We start from the raw sequence: 18574 nt of genomic DNA on the forward strand, positions 1-18574 counted from the left end.
CTCAGGAGCTCTGATAGACCAGGCCAAACATCTGGGCAACCTGGCCTTCAACATCTGGAGCAACATGGAGAACATGGTCTCCTACACTCCTCTCATCCTGGACCCAAACACCGCTGGTTCAGAACTCCTGTCTGAGGATCTTTGCTTCATAGCTCTGCAGGTTTTAACACAGCTGGGATGTTAATGTTGGAGACGGTTTATACTGGATTGTGTGTCAGCAGAGTCTTGATTTTAGGGTCAAAACTCTGGTTTACCCATAATTCTGCCAGCAAAGAGGCTTTTCCAGGAGTTCAGAGTGAATCTGATCTCTGATCTGGATACTAACATGCATACACGCCTTCAAAGACAGGATGTTTCCTTACTTTGACATAAAAATGAATAATTTAACAGCAAAGAGAGAGACGTACAGAGTAGAGATGATCTGTGAACCATTTACAAACGGTTTTATAACAGAACATTTAAGATGAGTTACTCCAGGAGAGCTGGACCATGATTTTCATGCTGCACACCTGCTACAAATGAACGGCTAATTAACACAAATCGTCTCATTTTAGTTTAGTAAATCTGTTTATTAATGTTTTAACACCCTTGTTCTCCACAGCGATCAAACTTCTGTGTTTTCTGTCGTATTAAAACCAAAATAAATAGTCGATATTTCACAGCAAACATTTCTTGTTTTTATTATTTTATTTGTCACTTATTTTATTTTCACACCTTCAGTATTATGGCGCACTGTGTCGTTAAATTCTCGTAGGCTGTTAAACTGGTACAAATTAATTTATAAAGCTATAATTGGCAAAACTCCTCAATACCTTCAGACTACTCTCATCAATATTTCCAGTAGCATCCTCACCATTACTGTCCCAAAGTCATTTAGTCAAACTTAATTTCAGTTAGCTGCAACCAATAACTGGAACAATTTACAAAAACCATTAAATATATTACCACCCCTATCTACCTTCATCACCACAATAAGAACGGTTGTTTCTGATGAATGTAACTGTTTCTGATTATCGTTTAGTCCATGTTACGCGTAGATAATGTAACTAGTGATTAATGTTTTTCTGCTGTATGATGACCTATTGACCAGGTTGTTGTTGAAAATAAGAACTAGTTCTCAACCGACCTACCTGGTAAAATAAAGGTTACATAAAATAAATAAAAAATGTGAGGTAACGGAACAAACGGCAGAAAAAGAAAAGCCTAAAAGTAGCTGTGCTGTAGGGAGGCGGTGACGATCAGACGGACTTCCTGTTAAAGACAGCAGCGTCTGAACAGAACCTCTGGAAATGATTTATCCTTGTTCTGATGTTAGATCACGACTCGGTCAGCACCAAACCCAGCAGCTTCTGTCAGAAACTCAGGTGTCAGAAGAGAAAAACCGGCATTTCTGATATGGATTCAAAGCTTTGAAAGAAAGCAGCACCTCTAACTTTACTTTAAACGGTCAAATTTAGGATTCTAAATGTTAAATATTGTAAAAAAAAATACTTTGTTCAGTTTAACTGTAACATACTTTATATGGTTTCCTTTGTATTTTGCTGTCTGAATTATTAGTATTTACACCAAAAACACAAGTTCCAGTTGAAATCCACTGTTTGGTGTGAGATGTGATAAAGGTGATGAAGAACGGATCTTTTACATTTAATGGAGGATATTAGAGCAACATCTAAACAAAAAAAAATAACTGAATACAATCAGAACCACAGAGTGAAACTGGTTAGTTAAAGTCTGGTGTGCTTTTCTTATTTTGAAGCTTGGTTACCGTATTTTCCAGACTATAAGATGCAGTTAAAACTCTTAAATATTGATGGAGCGCCTGACATATAATCACCGATGTGCTTACTGACGATTTTATGTGGAACAATAGGCTCAGAAATCTGTTAAAATGTGTGAGTGATACTTTGGTGAACAATGAAGTCGCTCTGCTAAATGGATATTAGGAGCATTACGGTAAACTGTGTCTCTACGTCCAGCTACTCTGTCCTCCCAGCAGAGACGGTTAGCTCGGTCTCTCAGGAGCAAACACACTGGACGCGTTGCAAAGGGCAGCAGCAAAGCAGCATACGCGCATCCTACGCTTAGCTTTTCATTTTAATCAGTTAATAAATGTACAGCAGAAGAATAGCGCTACGCCACGCCTAAATTAGGCTGAAGTTCTAGTTTCAGACGCGTATACGTTCCCGTTTGGCCGGGAATAAACGGGAAAACGTCCTTTTCACTTCCAGAAGTTTCCCAAAATAAGAGTCGTTGAAAATAAAGCACCATGGATGATGTAGATGTAACAAGCTAACAAGCTAACAAACAAAAATATGCAATTTCTTATCAGATATGGTCAATACACTGACTATTAGGTGATAAAAACAAAGGATATATTACTGATAATTTGTCTTTTTTTAATAACAAAAGTTCTCTCTACAGAATCACGCAGCAGCGTACTTTGCAGCGTCTGGTGTAAATTTACACTTTTAAAAACACGCCTGTAAGCTGCTGCCGTCACGTGGTCAGAGTGTTTCCTCCTTAAGGCGACCAGATCTGACTCCTCTAATGAAAACTGGGAACGTCTCTGATTTTGTTAAGCTAGAATCTCTGTTGGTTTGTTTTGTCTGAAATGCAACGCTGACAGGGAGCGGGGAAGGTGTGTTCTGCAAAGCTTTACTACGTCAGGACAGCAGCAGGACCGGATAAATACCTCATGTAGCGCTAAACTTGATGATTTACTGAAATCGGGGACATTTCAGGGGACAGCTTTAGTCGGGGACAGGTCATCCAAAACGGGGTCTGTCCCCAGAAACCAGGGACACCTGGTCATCCTACGGGAGGGACGATATTACACACTTAGGAAGAATGTGTAATGCGCCTTATAATCCGGTGCGTGTTATATGTGGACAAAGACACACTAGACACGTAAATTCACGGTGCGCCTTGTAGTCCGGAGAATACGGTACATGTTTGCATACTGTTACATGACGGTATGATGTGAATGTGAGGCCAGTGGAGCTCAGTGGACAGAGATAAATCAAGTTAACGTCCTGATGTGGTCTGTCTTCGCTCTGTTCTTCAGACACTGGAAGCCACATTATGTCAGGGACAGCAGGTCGATGTCGTAGCATCCGTCCACCTGCAGGAGCACAACCAGCAATCAGGACTTTCTCCAAGAGTCCTTGGAAATCAAACCACTGAAAGACATTTTATGTGATTTTAACTTTCTGTCAACCCTTAAAACAACAAAGAAGTGAGCAACAGCTTTGAATAATAACTGTTGATGAATCGTTGTTTATCGTTAAAAAAAAAAATAGTACCATAAATCTCTGTTCAGCATTAAAAAAAGTTAAACCAAACATGTAAATACAAATTATTCAAAACTTTCTTGGACGTAATGGCAGCAGAGGCGCCAAAGTGATTTCCAGGTGAGTGGATGGAGTGATGGAGGCGGCAGCTTTCGCGCTTCACCTCCGTCTGTCTCCTGTTTTTATGCCAATCAGGCGGTGAGGCGCTTCTTTTTACAGCAACCCAGAAACGTATAAACTCTGAAGTGCCTCTAGAACCGTAACAGAAAGTCCTCTCAAAAACAAAATTATATCTAAAAGGCTGTTTTTGGTCTGCTGAGCCACAGCACCACCGTTTCCACATTGTAAACCAAAATGTCGGAGAGTTTTATCTTTGTACATCCATAGATAGGAATTCATGTGTGTGAAAAAGAATTGTATTTTATAAATAGGAATTAATAAAAATAATCTGAAAACAGATGTGAAGCAAACATCTACGTTTAAAACTCTAATTCTCTGCAGTGAGCTTTGGGTGAAAAGCTGATTTCCTACAACATATAAACTGGAGACTGATTTTGTTTCTGTTCTACCAAATAATAAAGTTTTGCCTCCCTGAGCAGCAGAAGTGCTATCGCCGTCCTCCATCTTTAAGCTGCACGTCTCATCCAGGACATACGGCTCAGTAGAGCAAACCCAGCTGTTTTCTGATTGGATCGTTATATTTGTTATTGACGTGACGTCGACCAATCAGCAGAGAGGAAGAAAATGTGTACTCACAGCTGTTTTACATGTAGATTTTTGCTTTATGTCTGTAAATGTGCAGCTCGTGTGTAAATGTTTTCTGCAAATCGTTTTCACTCATAATTCTTGTCTAAGGATGAACGAAGATGAACCCCTCAGACATTTTGGTTTACATGTAGAAAACATCCTGATTAACAAGCAGAGGAAACATGATGAATCTGAGCGTGGCGAGGAGAACTCACGTCAAAGCGTCCGATGGAGGCCGTAGTTTGGTTGGTCTGCATGACTTCAGTCAGAGCCCACATCTGCTGGATGCTGGATGAAACGGTCTGGGGGTCTGGGAGGCCCTGCAGGTGGGCCAGCAGAAAACAGATCACAACGTCTCCCTGCATGTCATCAATCCTTCTCTTCACAGAAAAGAAACGCTTTTCAGCAGCTTTTCATGTTTTATTATTATATATATATATATATATATATCTGCAGATTTATTTAGTTAGAGCTGTAGGAGAATGTTTACGAGATTCTCTATCATCACCACATATCAGGACGCAGAAAAAGACAAGATTTAAAGAGCAGTCCCTCCCCTATAATATTGTTCCAGACTTTTAAATTTAAAAATACTGAGCATAAGAAGACTGAACAGAGGAGCAGGCTGTAAATCTGTAAAAAACATTAAAAACGTTTTTATTCCCAAACACGTCTGGACAGAATGAGTACCTCCACGTCAGGATGCTGATCGACCAGAATCAGATCAGACAGCCAATCAGAGACCTCCTTCTCTGGCTCCTGCAGGACACAAAGAAACAAGCAGAGATTCTGGTGGTTTTTAATCACGCTTTACTTTAGCGCCATCTAGTGGATATAGTGAAAAACAACCCTGGATCCCACAGGATCACATCCTATGTTTCTCTGAAGCCAAAGATAGAGAGGAAAACAAGGAAGACTGACCGGCTCCATGCGGGGGAATATTTTGATCTCTTCCAGGCTGAAGGCCAGCCAGGCTGAGGACGGCTGTTTCAGGATCAGCCTCACTGACACCACATGATCTGCCTCCACCAGCATCTGCCAGGGCACACACACATCCAGAGCAAATGACACGAAGCAGACGTGTTGGTGCCGACCATGAGGAGAAACTATGGAGAGGCCAAATCAAGATGCATGCATGTTTCTGACTAATCCAGTCCACTGGTTTATTTTAGTAGTTTATTAGTCGTTGTTTATTAGACATTAAGAGGGAGGAACCTGGTTCACAAAATTCATTTTTTGCAGGTTTTTGTACTTTGGGACTTTATGAGGGTCACCAGATCTAAAAATAACAAAGTGGGATAAGGACGCTAATGAGGGTCAATTAGCACATTACCAACGCAGAGCACACATTAATCATTTTCTAATACACTTCAACAAAGCCCGCATCAATGCATTCTATACCTGGGAGCTGAACCCCATCCATCATCTCTCTGATGGAGTTTCACAGGTTCAGAAAGCTGCTGACTCTTTTTTTCATGAGGCCCCTGATGAAGAGCCACAGAACGGGCTTGGAGTTAAATAAATGTAAGTTAAATAAATTTAAGTCAGTTCATTTAGACGGTGCCGGTTTACACCGCAGGTCCTGTCTGGGCTCTACAAAAACAAGTCAGTTCAACCGAATCATCAGAGTCAATTGATCCGAGTCCTCAAACTATGCAGTAAAGTTCAGTCACACTGATTCCTTTTGTCAAAGCCCCTGATTGGGGATTAATAAATGTTACAGCTTCCCTTCCAACAGCTGGTTCTCCTACAAAAGCCGACAACACTTCATCTGCCAGAACAACACGTTCTCATTTTGCTGCATAAGGGTTGATGTATTCTGAACTTTGCAGATGAAACTTTCTGACAGACTTGGAAACACCTTAGTTACAGGTTTAAACAGAAATGATGAGAACAGGTTAATCAGGTTTTAGCTCCTCCCCTTGTCTGCCTCACCTGAGGCGAGACAGGAAGCAGCTTGTAATTCTTCAAGACACACAGACGATCGGACCAAACTGCCTGCTTCATCTGGAGAGGTCAGCTGGAGGAGACAAAGCTCCTCAGTCTCACTTTGAGGGACTATGGCAGAGGAGGGAGGAGAACCATGACTGACTGGACCTTCTGTGTTTGCAGCTTCACTCAGAGACTAAATGGCTTCCAGATCAGAGGAGGATCTCTGCTGTCCGGTCTGTCAGGACGTCTTTAGGGATCCGGTTCTTCTGTCATGTAGCCACAGCTTCTGTAAGGAGTGTCTGAAGAACTGGTGGAGAGAGAAACCAGCACGAGAGTGTCCAGTTTGTAAGAGAAGATCTTCTAAGGATGAACCACCCTGTAACCTGGCTCTGAAGAACCTGTGTGAGACCTTCCTACAGCAGAGAGACCAGAGAGCTTCAGAGGATCTCTGCAGTCTGCACTCTGAGAAACTCAAACTCTTCTGTCTGGACCATCAGCAGCCAGTGTGTCACGTCTGCAGAGATTCAGAGAAACACACCAAGCACAGATTCAGACCCATGGATGAAGCTGCTGAGGATAACAAGAAGAACCTTCAGGAAACTCTGGAACCTTTAAAGAAGAACCTGGAGCTCAGGAAGAAAGTTCTAGAGGAGTTTGATCAGACAGCAGAACACATGAAGGTCCAGGCCCGACACACAGAGAGGCTGATTAAGGAGCAGTTTAAGAAGCTTCATCAGTTTCTAGCAGAGGAAGAGGAGGCCAGGCTGGCTGCACTGAGGGAGGAAGAGGAGCAGAAGAGTGGGATGATGAAGGAGAAGATGGAGGCTCTGAGCAGAGAGATAGCAGCTCTTTCAGACACAGTCAGAGCCACAGAGGAGGAGCTGAGAGCTGAAGACGTCTCATTCCTGCACAACTACAAGGCTGCAGTGGAAAGAGTCCAGCGCTGCCCCCTGCTGGAGGATCCACAGCTGCCCTCAGGAGCTCTGATAGACCAGGCCAAACATCTGGGCAACCTGGCCTTCAACATCTGGAGCAACATGGAGAACATGGTCTCCTACACTCCTCTCATCCTGGACCCAAACACTGCTCATCCAGAACTCCTCCTGTCTGAAGATCTGACCAGTGTGAGAGCAGGAGTGAGACAGCGGCTTCCTGATAATCCAGAGAGGATGGACATATGGTGGTCCGTCCTGGGTTCTCAGGGCTTTACGTCAGGGAACCACCGCTGGAGTGTCGACGTTAGAGACAGTGAAGTTTGGACGCTTGGTTTGTTAGCAGAGTCTGTCCAGAGGAGGAGAAACATAAAGTCTGGGTTATGGGGTCTGATGCTGACAGAAGATCAATTATCAGCATGTCTACCAGGTTCATCCACAGACCTCTCAGTCCAGAAGAAGCTCCAGAGGATCAGAGTGAATCTGGACTGGGACAGAGGAAAGCTGTCCTTCTCTGATCTGGACACTAACTCACACATACACACCTTCACACACACCTTCACTGACAAGATGTTTCCATACTTCTACACTCTGGATAAAGTAAAAATCCTACCGCTGAAGATCTCAGTGAGAAAAAAGCAGCTCTGATTGGTTGTTGCTGAAAAGAAGCATCCTAATCTGTTCCTACGGCTTATCTGCAGGTTATTAGATCCGTGTCTGATCGAGATAAAAACCCGTTCTGGTTTTAACGGTCAACATTAATACACTTCCTGACAGAAAGTAGCATTTTAAAATGATGATCAGGCTGTCAGAAGTTACCGCTTTATTAAAAACTGTTTCTGACTCTCCATAGAACAGAGCATCTATGAAATGTTGCTGCAGACAAGCAAAGGAGCAGGAATAGTAACACAGAGCTACTCCGTTTAAATGTAGATTTATTTACAGCTTTAATCTTTAACGAGTGGAAATTTGGTCCAAAGTTTCACTGCAGCAACTGAAACGCAACTTCCTGCAAACCTTCACAATAAGAGCCTTAGGCTAATCAGAAGAGTGTAAATGCTTAAGCTGCAGCTTATAATCATTTCATAGAAGGCAGTTATTTCTGTAAGTTTGTAAAACTGATTTATAAAAACGGTGTAACAAGAATTTGTGCATATTTTCAAACCATTTCAATAAAATCCTGATTATGTTCATAAGAGATGGTGTGCTTCTGATAAGCTCTATAGAAAATGTTCTTCTCCTTAAATCCCTGGTTTGTGTTCTGCAGCAGATTTACGACTTTTGGACAACCTGCTTCTTGATCGGTTTAACATGTCCAGTAGGTCCTCAGCAGTGGAGCATTCTGGATGTTTAATGGGTCCCCAGCCTCTCAGCGTTAATTCAGCAAATGACAGGAAATCTGGAGTCTTTCAGGCCGTAACAACCTGCTGGGGATCATTCTCTGAAACGTTCCCATTCCTCTGGAAGCAACTGTCAGATAAATGCAGTTAAGCTAATTTATGAACGCATAAAATGTTTCATGATGGGCAGCGTATTAAAGCATCTCTGCAGCATCTCAGGCCTGCATGTAGAACAGATCCTGGTGAACATTTCACCATAAAACAGAAAATGTTTTAACATCTAAAACTAGAATCAGATGCTTCAGTTGCTCAAAGGATTTCCTGAGCACAGACGTCAGGGTGACGGGCCTGTAGCCGTTAGAACCCATGATGGTGCGTCTCTCGGGTACCGGGATGATGGTGGAGCGTTGGAAGCAGGAGGGACCCTCACACGGCTCCAGAGACATGATATAGGGGGTCAGTGCAGGCCTTCAGGCAGAACGGGGGATTAGCATCGGGTCGTGGAGTCTTCCTGGGGCTGAAAAGGTTCTTTGGGGCAGATAGTCCTATTTATGTGGGATTTTAACCCAACAGAAGAAGCTGTCAGCCGGTCGGGGGTTATCCCAGCGTGGGGGGAGGCAGGGCAGTCAAACTTTTTTACAGCAGCAGGCCACACACTATCAGGTAGGAGGGTGCACTTATGCCGGTGCCCGAGCCCCAGAGGGGAGAATTTAGAAAAATAGAGTCTCCCTGATATATTTTGGAAGCTTTCAAGACAGGTGATTATTTAAACAATAGAGTCAGAGTTCATGTTTCAAATTCAATAAAAGGCAAAAAATGTGAATGATCAATTCTTCAAAAACATTTCTTTTTTATCATTATTCTTAAAACATTATTTTTTCACATGATGTTATCATCATGTTTTAACAAGGTAAGGTAATCTCCATTTGCATAAAATTAGTTTAATTTGAATTACTAGCACCACATAAAACAGATCAGATTAAGTGAGGTCTATTCATCTTATTATTATTATTCACAGTTCTGTTCTAAAAACGATCGTAACATTTCTTCACGAACAAAGTCGAACTTTTATGATAAAAATACAGGGTTGGAATTTGAAATTGAATTCACATGTTGAATTTATTTCAGTCATATTGCTCTTTTCGAAATCTCTTATCTCAGTTTAATTTCACTTGCGCTCATCAGACACATGATATCATATCATCGGTGAGGATTCTAGAGACGAACACAAAATGCATCCCCTGAAAAACTTTGATAATTTGCTGCTGTAATATTATATTATATGTAATATTATAGGTTTTTCAGAATAAAAAGCTAACAGATGTGCATAATCAAAAAATATCAGAAATACAATTTTAGAGCATTCAGTATTGTAAGAAAGCCCACGCTGTTTCTGGATAAATACATTACTGTATGAGTTAAGTTCTATTCCGTTTTATGCCTCTTTCCTTGTAAGTTTGAAATGTCCCATGCTCCTGAATGCACCATAGCTTTCTGACGCTCGTGAATGCATCACACTGGTCTATGAACGCGGATTGATCTTCCGCTTAAGACAAAGCTTTGCAGTTTAAAAACTCACGTCGGCTCTCACGGTTTTATTGCACTTTTCAGCATAACACCGGTCTGTGTTTTGATCGGAAAAGTAGCATCTCGGTTGGAACAAGGAACCCAATCACTCGTTAGTGTTGCTCTCAGTGGAGACAGATGCTAAGCTGATTTTTGTATAATCGGGGAAATGTAGGCGGCGGCAGGAGCTGCTATAGACGGCGATTTGCCGCCGTTGACCGGCTACTTTTGACTGCCCTGGGGAGGACTAAGGTGCTTCAGCACGTTGCCAAACATGTCAGCTTCACCAGTAGAGGAAGCTCCCTCCATCCTGGCTCTGACCTGAGCGACGTGGCCAGAGATAAATACAAGAAACTGATAAAAATCAAGAGTAACAGCCAGAAATGATCGCTGCTGCCGTCACATCCTTTTAGGTGTTTGTGGTGCTGGTGGTCTTTATTCACAGTAACCCAGAAGTGAATCTATCACTAACCTTAGACCCTCCAGGGTGGACCCTGCCACCCAACCAATGACCGCTGGATAGACACCAACCCCCCATAGGCCCTGCATGGGTAGATGGGTGTAGAAGATGGATGGATGGATGAAAACCTGCGACTCACTTGGTCCCTGTGGATGGAGTAGTAGTCCTGGGACCCCCTCTCTGTGTGGGGGTTGTCCATGAGGAGCAGGTCTCTCAGGGCGGTGCACCACTTGGTCGGGCCATCGCGTGCAGAGGTCCTCCTCAGCAGACGCACAGTAATGTAGGCAGTGTAGTAGTTCTTAAAGGTGATTTCCTCAATCTGGAACACAGGCAGCGATGGCGGATGAGACACAGCGAGGGCTTTGATGCAGCAGCAGAGCCGCCTGCAGGCGGAGGTCTGACCCGGCTGCTAAAGAAAGACTGAAGCAGCCCGACTCTGGCATTAAAATTAAAATGCTGCTGGAAATTATTATTTTATGCAAAAATGTATTCCCGCAGGATCCTTTGAAGCCCAAAGCTTTGAGTTAATGAGGAGTCACTCTGCATTAAAATTGGTCTGTAATCACAACTAAATACTGAAAACTAGGTCAGAGCCACAAATATCCCAAACTCCTCTGAGTACAGAAGAAAGATCAGGATCAGGTTCTCTGTATTCAAGTCTGATTCACAGGCAAACTCATTTAAACCACGTATTGTGTTTCTGTCTCCAGATACAGGCTTCAGACCCGTCCAGTCAGAGCGCAGATTAAAACGCAGAGGAAGATGTGAAGATGTGGTTCCTACACTGGACCAGTCTGCCATGCATCATCCAGGTGAACCCTGGTCAGGTGTTACTGATGCCGTCTACAGCTTCTACATCCATCAGGTCTGCTGACCTTCATCCACAGCTCTGACCTCCTGACACCACGATTACTGCCTCTGATGGATGTTCCTTTACTCTGAATGTGGACCAAATCACATCCAAACTGAGCCCTTTCTCCAGGATCGTAACTAACGTGTTCATGACATCATAAGGTTTGAATGACAAAACAATCAAAACTACATATTTAGTTCAGACTCAGATTTTTTATTGCTCCATGGCAAAAAATGACAATACAGTCACTTTCTGTCATATATTCCAATGAGCAGAAAGAAGATAAAATCTTATTCTGTCTGCACCCAGTAAAAAACAACATTAATGTATTATTATATATAAACCCATTACATATACAGAAAAAAACTAAGATGAACATCTACATATTAATACTGACTAAATATACTTTGTTTATACATATACTTAAATTGACAAATATTGTTACAACTTTTGACCTTTTCATGAAGTGAATTCCACAGTTTTACTCCAATAACTGAAGGAGACGTCTGTTTAAGTGTTGGACGTGTAAATTGGTGTTTGAAATCATATTTTCTCCTACTAAGCTAATTTTCTAAATGGAAAAGTTGTATTTTTTCTGGTAAATTACTCCAATTAAACATAATTAATAGTCCTAAGCCGCGTGAAACACTGAAAAGACTAACGTTCCTGTATTTAAAGGCGCAGCAGTGCCTTGACGTTAATTCTCTGGTAATCATGAGTAATAATTTATTTGAAATCTTAAATACCACCAACTGTGCCTCTACATTTACACAACAGCTGACCAAACTGAAGGACGTCCACGTTACTGTCAGATATAGAAATATCTCCTTTATGAATAATTAATGTGTGGACGTGAGGTAGTTGAGCTCGTCGTTGATGCTCCAATGTCTGGACAACATCAGTGAGACCATTTCATGTTTTCTATCCCTATAGACGTCTCAGAGAACCTAAACTATCTTAGACAACCGGCTCACATGTAGCAGGGTGAGTCAGTGCAGGTTCTTTAGCTTAGCCTGTTCTTTGCAACAGACACACATGGACATATCAGAAGGTATGGACCAGTCAGACGTTAGCTCAGGAACACTTGTTCCTGCAGACCTGACCGTGCAACTTGAACCTTTGATCTTGAGGAAAGACTTCACATGATGTCTGGCCCTACTGGCCGGTGAGCTTCTGCTGGTCTCATGAGAAAGAGAACTAAGCTTAGCTGGCTGTAGCTTCTGCAGCTCTCAGATCCAGTCCAAATCTCAGGGAAAAGTAAGAGACTGATATTAGCAACAACCTTTTCAGCATGCTAAGCTTTGATTTTTGGCAATGCCTTGCTCCACAGACACGGCAGAAGCAGAAGCTGTGGAATATTGTGGCAAAAACACATAACCCCCTGTAACGAAGACCCGGTTCATTACTGTGAAGTAAAAAGAGAGCTCTTACCTGAAACACAGGATTTTGTCTATTTAATTAGTGGGTTTATTTCTACATAATTATTGGTGGGATTTTATTGGAGGAATTTTACATTAGTTTTAAAGTAACTAATGTTTGTACACCCCTAGTTGTTTTAAGTGGTTTTTACCTAGTTGGGCGGGGCCCCTTTAAAAAGCCATCTTGTTCATTCAGTCGTGAGTTGGATTGTTGGAGTTTCCTGAATGCCACCTGCTGCTACTAGGTAAAAACTGCTTAACCTCCATGCATATATGGATTGCACTTGCACTTTTTTTGAATGCACTTGCACTTTTTTGGACTTTTTTTGAATGGAAAATAAAAGGACATGGAAACTGAGGACATTAAAACTGCTTGACCTCTCAATTTTTTTCATTGGTACCAACCTTGTTTGTTCCACCGCTCGTGCCAACCTGACTGCACTGATCCACACGGTGGGATAGTGGCGACACCCCCTTTCATTTAAGACACCTTATAATTTCCCTACGTTATTTTACCGGCTGGTTTTGGGAGCTCCAGGTCAACAGTGGACATTAGCATCCATTAGCCACCAGCTCACTTCTCTGTAGGAGTCCCAGTAGACCAACAAGCTAGGTTTGAATCTGCTCCTCTGACTGAAGCAGAGCAAGAGTGAGCTGTCTGTCAGAATGAGAGATCTGTGCTCATGACAGCAGACGTGTATCACTGCCGTCCCTGTGTCTGAACATGTCTGTGCTGTGTGACTGACTTACACTGACAGCTTTTCCAAAGGGGAGGGCGACGTCAACCACGCAGACACCGGACTGAGCCGTTTCTGCTCTGGACTCTCCGATCTGCAAATAAACCGGGGCTTTGACTGTGCAGGATATAGGCTGTCTGCCGTCACTGAACTTGCTCATCTCCTGAAAAGAAACATCACATTTATTAAATGTCGGCCACACATTTTAACAATCTGTTCTTTACTGCAATTAGCCGTGAAATTCTGCACACTGAGGAGAAAAAAATGGTCCATATGAAAGTGGCAGCAGGAGAATTTAAGCAACTTTAACATCTAAAATGTGCTACAGCGGTTACTGGTCTCCAGTGTTCAGGCCCTGAAAAAAGTGCTCCAAGGAATAACAGGTGGACAGGTGATGAACAGGTGATTTTTTATGTGCCGACAGCTGCAGACTCTCCAGGGTGAAAATCCTGACCGCTACTTAAAAAAACCCTCCTGCAATTAATCAAAGCTGGCCTATGGAGAAGTGGATGAAGATGTCTGCCTAATGGATCTTCCTTTTCTTTGCAATAGTCTGTATATGACTGCATCCCACCATCATGTGGTGTTCCTCTGTTCCTCCTTTTCTAAACCTGTTTTTTGACCAATCTGGAGGATTTGATTGAATTTGACCTTGAGATGACATGTGCTGCGAATTGGTGCTAAATGAATAAAACTGAATAAAACTGAACTGAACTGTTGCTGATAGAGTCAACCCCTTCACAGAGACTGCATCCCTGAATGAGCAATCTGGTCTAGCAGGACATTGTTTTCAGACTCCAGATAAATCTGGGATGTTCTGGAGAAATGTGTCTGATCCATCAAGGTGCTGCCTACAAACTAATAGTGCTTACATGCTCGGCTGGCGATGGCTTGGCCTCAGATACCAAAGAGGAGGTCACCATGAAGAACACATCAGTGCATCCATCCATCGTCTACACCTGATTATCAATATAGGCTGGTGCCTAGCTCCTGTTGGATGAGAGGGGGGCTCCACCCTGGAGAGGTCTCCACTCCATTACAGAGACACAGGACACACAGCCAGACACACACTCACACTGTCTGGGCAATTTAGAGAAATCAGTTAAGCTGGACTGTAGGAGGAAGACGGGGTACTCGGTGATGCACAGGGAGAACATGCCAACTCCGTGAAGAAGCCAGGATTCAAACCCAGGAACGTCTTGCAGCAAGGAAACAGCGCTACAAACTGTGCCACACTCTCAAAGATAGAAATACAAGAAGGCACAATATAAATGACATTTACAGGATTCTAATAAAATTGAATTGAATTAATGTGAAACATTGTGACCAATCTAAGCCAGTCTGGCATCAACTATTTGGCTTGATTAGTTGTATATCTGGCAGTTTTACGATATACCTCCAAGAAATCATAGCAGTAACGGTCAAAGCGACTTAAATGAAGGCATAATATCTACCAGCTTTGGGCTGCTGTAACCAAACATTAATTAACTTTATAAGCTTTTACAATAGCATCGCTTTTATTCACCTAAACACTCCTCTACCTGCTCACCACTCTTACTATTCACCACAATGACGTCAGTAAACCACAGTCCACACAGACTGACAAACTTCATGTCTCAACCAATCCATCCTGCTGCGGTGAAACAGACACTTATGAACGTTCCTCAACTGAGCCGAATTTCTGGAGCTGAAACCTCCACAGAGAAAAACTGCTAATTCTTTTCAGAAACACAAAGTCTGGGAACTTTAAGCTGCGTCTAGGTTTAAAAATGACTTTTTCTGTATGGAGTTTGGTCGCTGCTGCAGCTGCGGCGTCTGTCAGCACCACGGACAGCGACCAGTGACCTAAAACAGCAGCAGCCGAACGGACCGAACCGATTCAGTCCGGTGAGTCACCGAACCGACTCAGTACAGTGCATCACCTTTACCTCTGTTACCCAGGTAGACACAGTCCAGAACTGCAGCTCACACCAACGCACCTGGACAGGTAGCACGGCGGCTAACCGCTGCTACGGAAGACGGCAGGCCAAAGTAAACCCGCAGAGGATCGCGGAGCTGCTCCTCTGCTCGCCGTCCGTCGCCGGACGAGTCAAAGCTCAGAGTCGACGGCAAATCCTGAGCAGTCAGAGTGAAACAAGCAGGCCGTGTTTACATGCTAAAGGTGTGTGGCTCTGCTTCCTGACCGGAACCGGAACCAAGGCGTCAGTGAGCGTCTTAAAGGGCCAGCCGCCCTGAAATGAGCAAGCCAGCTGCAGAAAAAGGGGTCAAACCATTAGTTTAGGAGAACGATGTGAGCTGTAGGAGCAACTCTGATTTTACAATATTAAGGTACATTGACTTATTGAAGTCTGTTTTTACAGTAAAACATTAAAATATCCTACTCGTATGATTGTTTTCTTTTGATGTACACAGACATTAACCTCAGGAGACGATGTTAGATTTGACCGTTGGAAGAATGTCTCACTGGATTAAGTTACAAACATTTTACCACTACCCTCCAAACAGATAATGTGATTTATATTATGCTTTTAGTAAGGTCAGGTTACTAATTTGTTAGTCCATATAAATAGTTTGAAATTTACATAATAATATTAGCCCACATATTCCTTCCAAATGTATCTGTAATCCAGACATTTAAATGGGAAATAGTTTGTCCTTTTGATCAACCAATCCCCTCTAAAGTTTCATCCTTATTTAAAATGTTTTATGGAAAGCAGCAGATGGCAGCATTGCTGCATACATCAGACCTGTGTCGGACAGAGAAATTGTTCTCCTGTCCACATTCAGACCTTTGCTCTGGACTTTAACTATCCCATAAAAGTGGGACACAGAAGCAGCTTCGACGGGTGAGATCTTCTGCAGAAATAATTTTCACTGTTTGATACGGTACATGGTTTATTCATAAATTGTCCCTTACTTCCTCAGAGTGTCATTAATTCAATATAATTCGATTTTATTTATATAGCCACAGTTCACAACACACGTCATCTCAAGGCTCTTTCCAAAGTCAGACTCCATCAGATCCTCCAGGTTGGTGAGAAAGTTTCCTCTCTAAGGAAACCCAGCAGGTTGCATCAAGTCTCTCCAAGCAGCATTCACTCCTCCTGAAAGAGCGTAGAGCCACAGTGGACAGTCGTCTGCATTGTTGATGGCTTTGCAGCAATCCCTCATACTGAGCATGCATGAAGCGACAGTGGAGAGGAAAACTCCCCTTTAACAGGGAGGAGAACCTCCAGCAGAACCAGAACCAGGCTCAGTGTGAACGCTCATCTGCCTCCACCCACTGGGGCTTAGAGAAGACAGAGCAGAGACACAGAAAGCTCAGAAGCTCACATTGACCCAGGAGTACTTTCTATGTTAGAGAAGACAGAGCAGAGACACAGAAAGCACAGAAGCTCACATTGACCCAGGAGTACTTTCTATGTTAGAGAAGACAGAGCAGAGACACAGAAAGCACAGAAGCTCACATTGACCCAGGAGTACTTTCTATGGTAGATGGTAATAGAGGATGATCTGCCTCCCCTGATGATGTCACAGCTAACAGAACGCCAGACCAGGTGTACCTTCTATGAAGAGAAAAATGACAGAGAACAAAAAGTTAAAAGCTGAAATAACAACAAACAATGCAGATTGGAGAGCAGTAGGAGAACTCAGCAGAGTGAGAGAAATAGACCCTGATGTCTTACCTGACTCCGCCAGATAGATTTGCTCCGCATATCCATCTGGAAACCTTCCGTTGAAGTAATTTTGGGAAGGGGCGAAAATACTGGTCAGCTGATTGGCCTATGTTGGTGATAGACGGGCCAAATGAACCAATCAGATTCGTCGTCGCTCGTAACAGAGCGACGACGAAAACAACCACAAGCCAAGCTACTCTTGCTGCTGCAGGTAAAGGCTCGTTAGCTCAGCAAAGAAATACTCTGTAATTCCGATAAAACTTGCTCGATAGCCACGCTAACGCTAGTTTCATCGGCTGAAGCCGCCATGTTCTTTAGACTGAACTGACGCGCTTCCCGTTGCGTCACACCTCAACCCGCCTCAAAGCCAACGCTGATTGGACGTTCGTTTGGTGAACGGCTCCAAATTTTCTTTAACGGAGAGTATCCAGACTGATCTGCGAGTGAAACCTTGAAAGCTCGCGAGATCAGGATGGTCTCACGAGGCTACCTGATGTCCTCCAGCAGCCTAAGCCTATAGCAGCATAACTATAGAGGTAGCTCAGGGTAACATGAGCCACTCTGACTAGAAGCTTTGTCACAAAGGAAAGTTTTAAGATTAGTCTTAAAAGTAGACGGGGTGTCTGCCTCACGGACCAAAACTGGGAGTTGGTTCCACAGGAGAGGAGCCTGATAGCTAAAGGATCTGCCTCCCATTCTACTTTTAGAGACTCTAGGAACCACCAGCAGACCTGCAGTCTGAGAGCGAAGTGCTCTGTTAGGAACATACGGGGTAATCAGAGCTATGATATATGATGGAGCTTGATTATTAAGGGCTTTATACGTTAGAAGAAGAATTTTAAATTCTATTCTTGATTTAACAGGAGCCAATGAAGGGAAGCTAAAATTGGAGAAATATGATCCCTCTTTGAAAAAATACAGGTGAAAACATTTTTTACCTGGACTTTTATGTTGAACATAAAGGAAATGTGTCTGTGTTGATCCTTTCATGAATGATGTTCACTAACCCCATAGAAAAGCTGCTCCCTCTCTATTATTAACTAACCAAATACCCCCCACCCCCCCCCCCCCCCCCCCACCACCCATGAGGCGATCTGCAGTGGGCAAACATTCCCCAGCCTGGCTGATTCTCTATGAAGCAGGAGGGTGATGGGCATCCAGATCGGTGAGCACAGGAAGCAGGCACTGTTGGCTCCACAACAGAAACAATCCCAGTTTATCCCAGATGGTGAGTGAAGGCGAATGTGCTGAGAGGAAGACAAGGAGGAAGAGGAGCCAGAGAGGAAGCAGAGGCCAGTTTATGTCCAATCTGCAATGTCCAGCTTTCTCTGCTTGTCTAAAATTTCTGTATTTGAAAGCTCTGCTACTGACCACTTCTGTCTGGCTTCCTCATGTCCACTCCTCTTGCTTCCCTTTCTCATGTAAAACAGCTTCCTTCCAAGCAGCTAATCTGTGTGTAAAGCTTCAATGTGATCTTTGACAACGCTGTCCAAGCCATGTCAGCATCTGTTGTCTGTCTGGATGGGAAATCTGACCAGAAACTGGTGAAGATGTGAAGCAAACTTACTGGAACACATTTCCTCTAAAGTAATCTGTCGCTATCATTTGATTTCAAGTTTATG

At 43.1% G+C, this 18574-nt stretch overlaps 2 protein-coding genes across 5 annotated transcripts; one reads left to right on the forward strand and one right to left on the reverse strand.

Annotated features, from left to right (window-relative positions):
* Positions 1–548: 548 nt before the first annotated feature.
* Positions 549–15471, reverse strand: nicn1 (nicolin 1). 4 transcript variants are annotated; one of them, XM_012851713.3, is made up of 7 exons: positions 15255–15471; positions 13289–13435; positions 10407–10586; positions 4959–5072; positions 4728–4796; positions 4253–4357; positions 549–3121 (listed from the first exon to the last, which is right to left on the reverse strand). In XM_012851713.3, the coding sequence occupies exons 2-7, from the start codon at positions 13433–13435 to the stop codon at positions 3080–3082; spliced, it is 657 nt and encodes a 218-aa protein (XP_012707167.1). In that variant the 5' UTR covers positions 15255–15471; the 3' UTR covers positions 549–3079. The 4 variants fall into 4 exon arrangements, with proteins under 4 accessions (XP_012707167.1, XP_012707165.1, XP_036007639.1 ...); XM_012851711.3 differs by having other exon boundaries at positions 13289–13438; XM_036151746.1 differs by having other exon boundaries at positions 13289–13438; positions 15204–15471.
* Positions 6042–8149, forward strand: LOC118567207 (nuclear factor 7, brain-like). The gene has a single exon (XM_036151732.1). The coding sequence runs from the start codon at positions 6167–6169 to the stop codon at positions 7547–7549; it is 1383 nt and encodes a 460-aa protein (XP_036007625.1). The 5' UTR covers positions 6042–6166; the 3' UTR covers positions 7550–8149.
* Positions 15472–18574: the final 3103 nt, after the last annotated feature.

This window comes from Fundulus heteroclitus, chromosome 20, assembly GCF_011125445.2.
Source record: "Fundulus heteroclitus isolate FHET01 chromosome 20, MU-UCD_Fhet_4.1, whole genome shotgun sequence".
NCBI lineage: Eukaryota > Metazoa > Chordata > Actinopteri > Cyprinodontiformes > Fundulidae > Fundulus > Fundulus heteroclitus.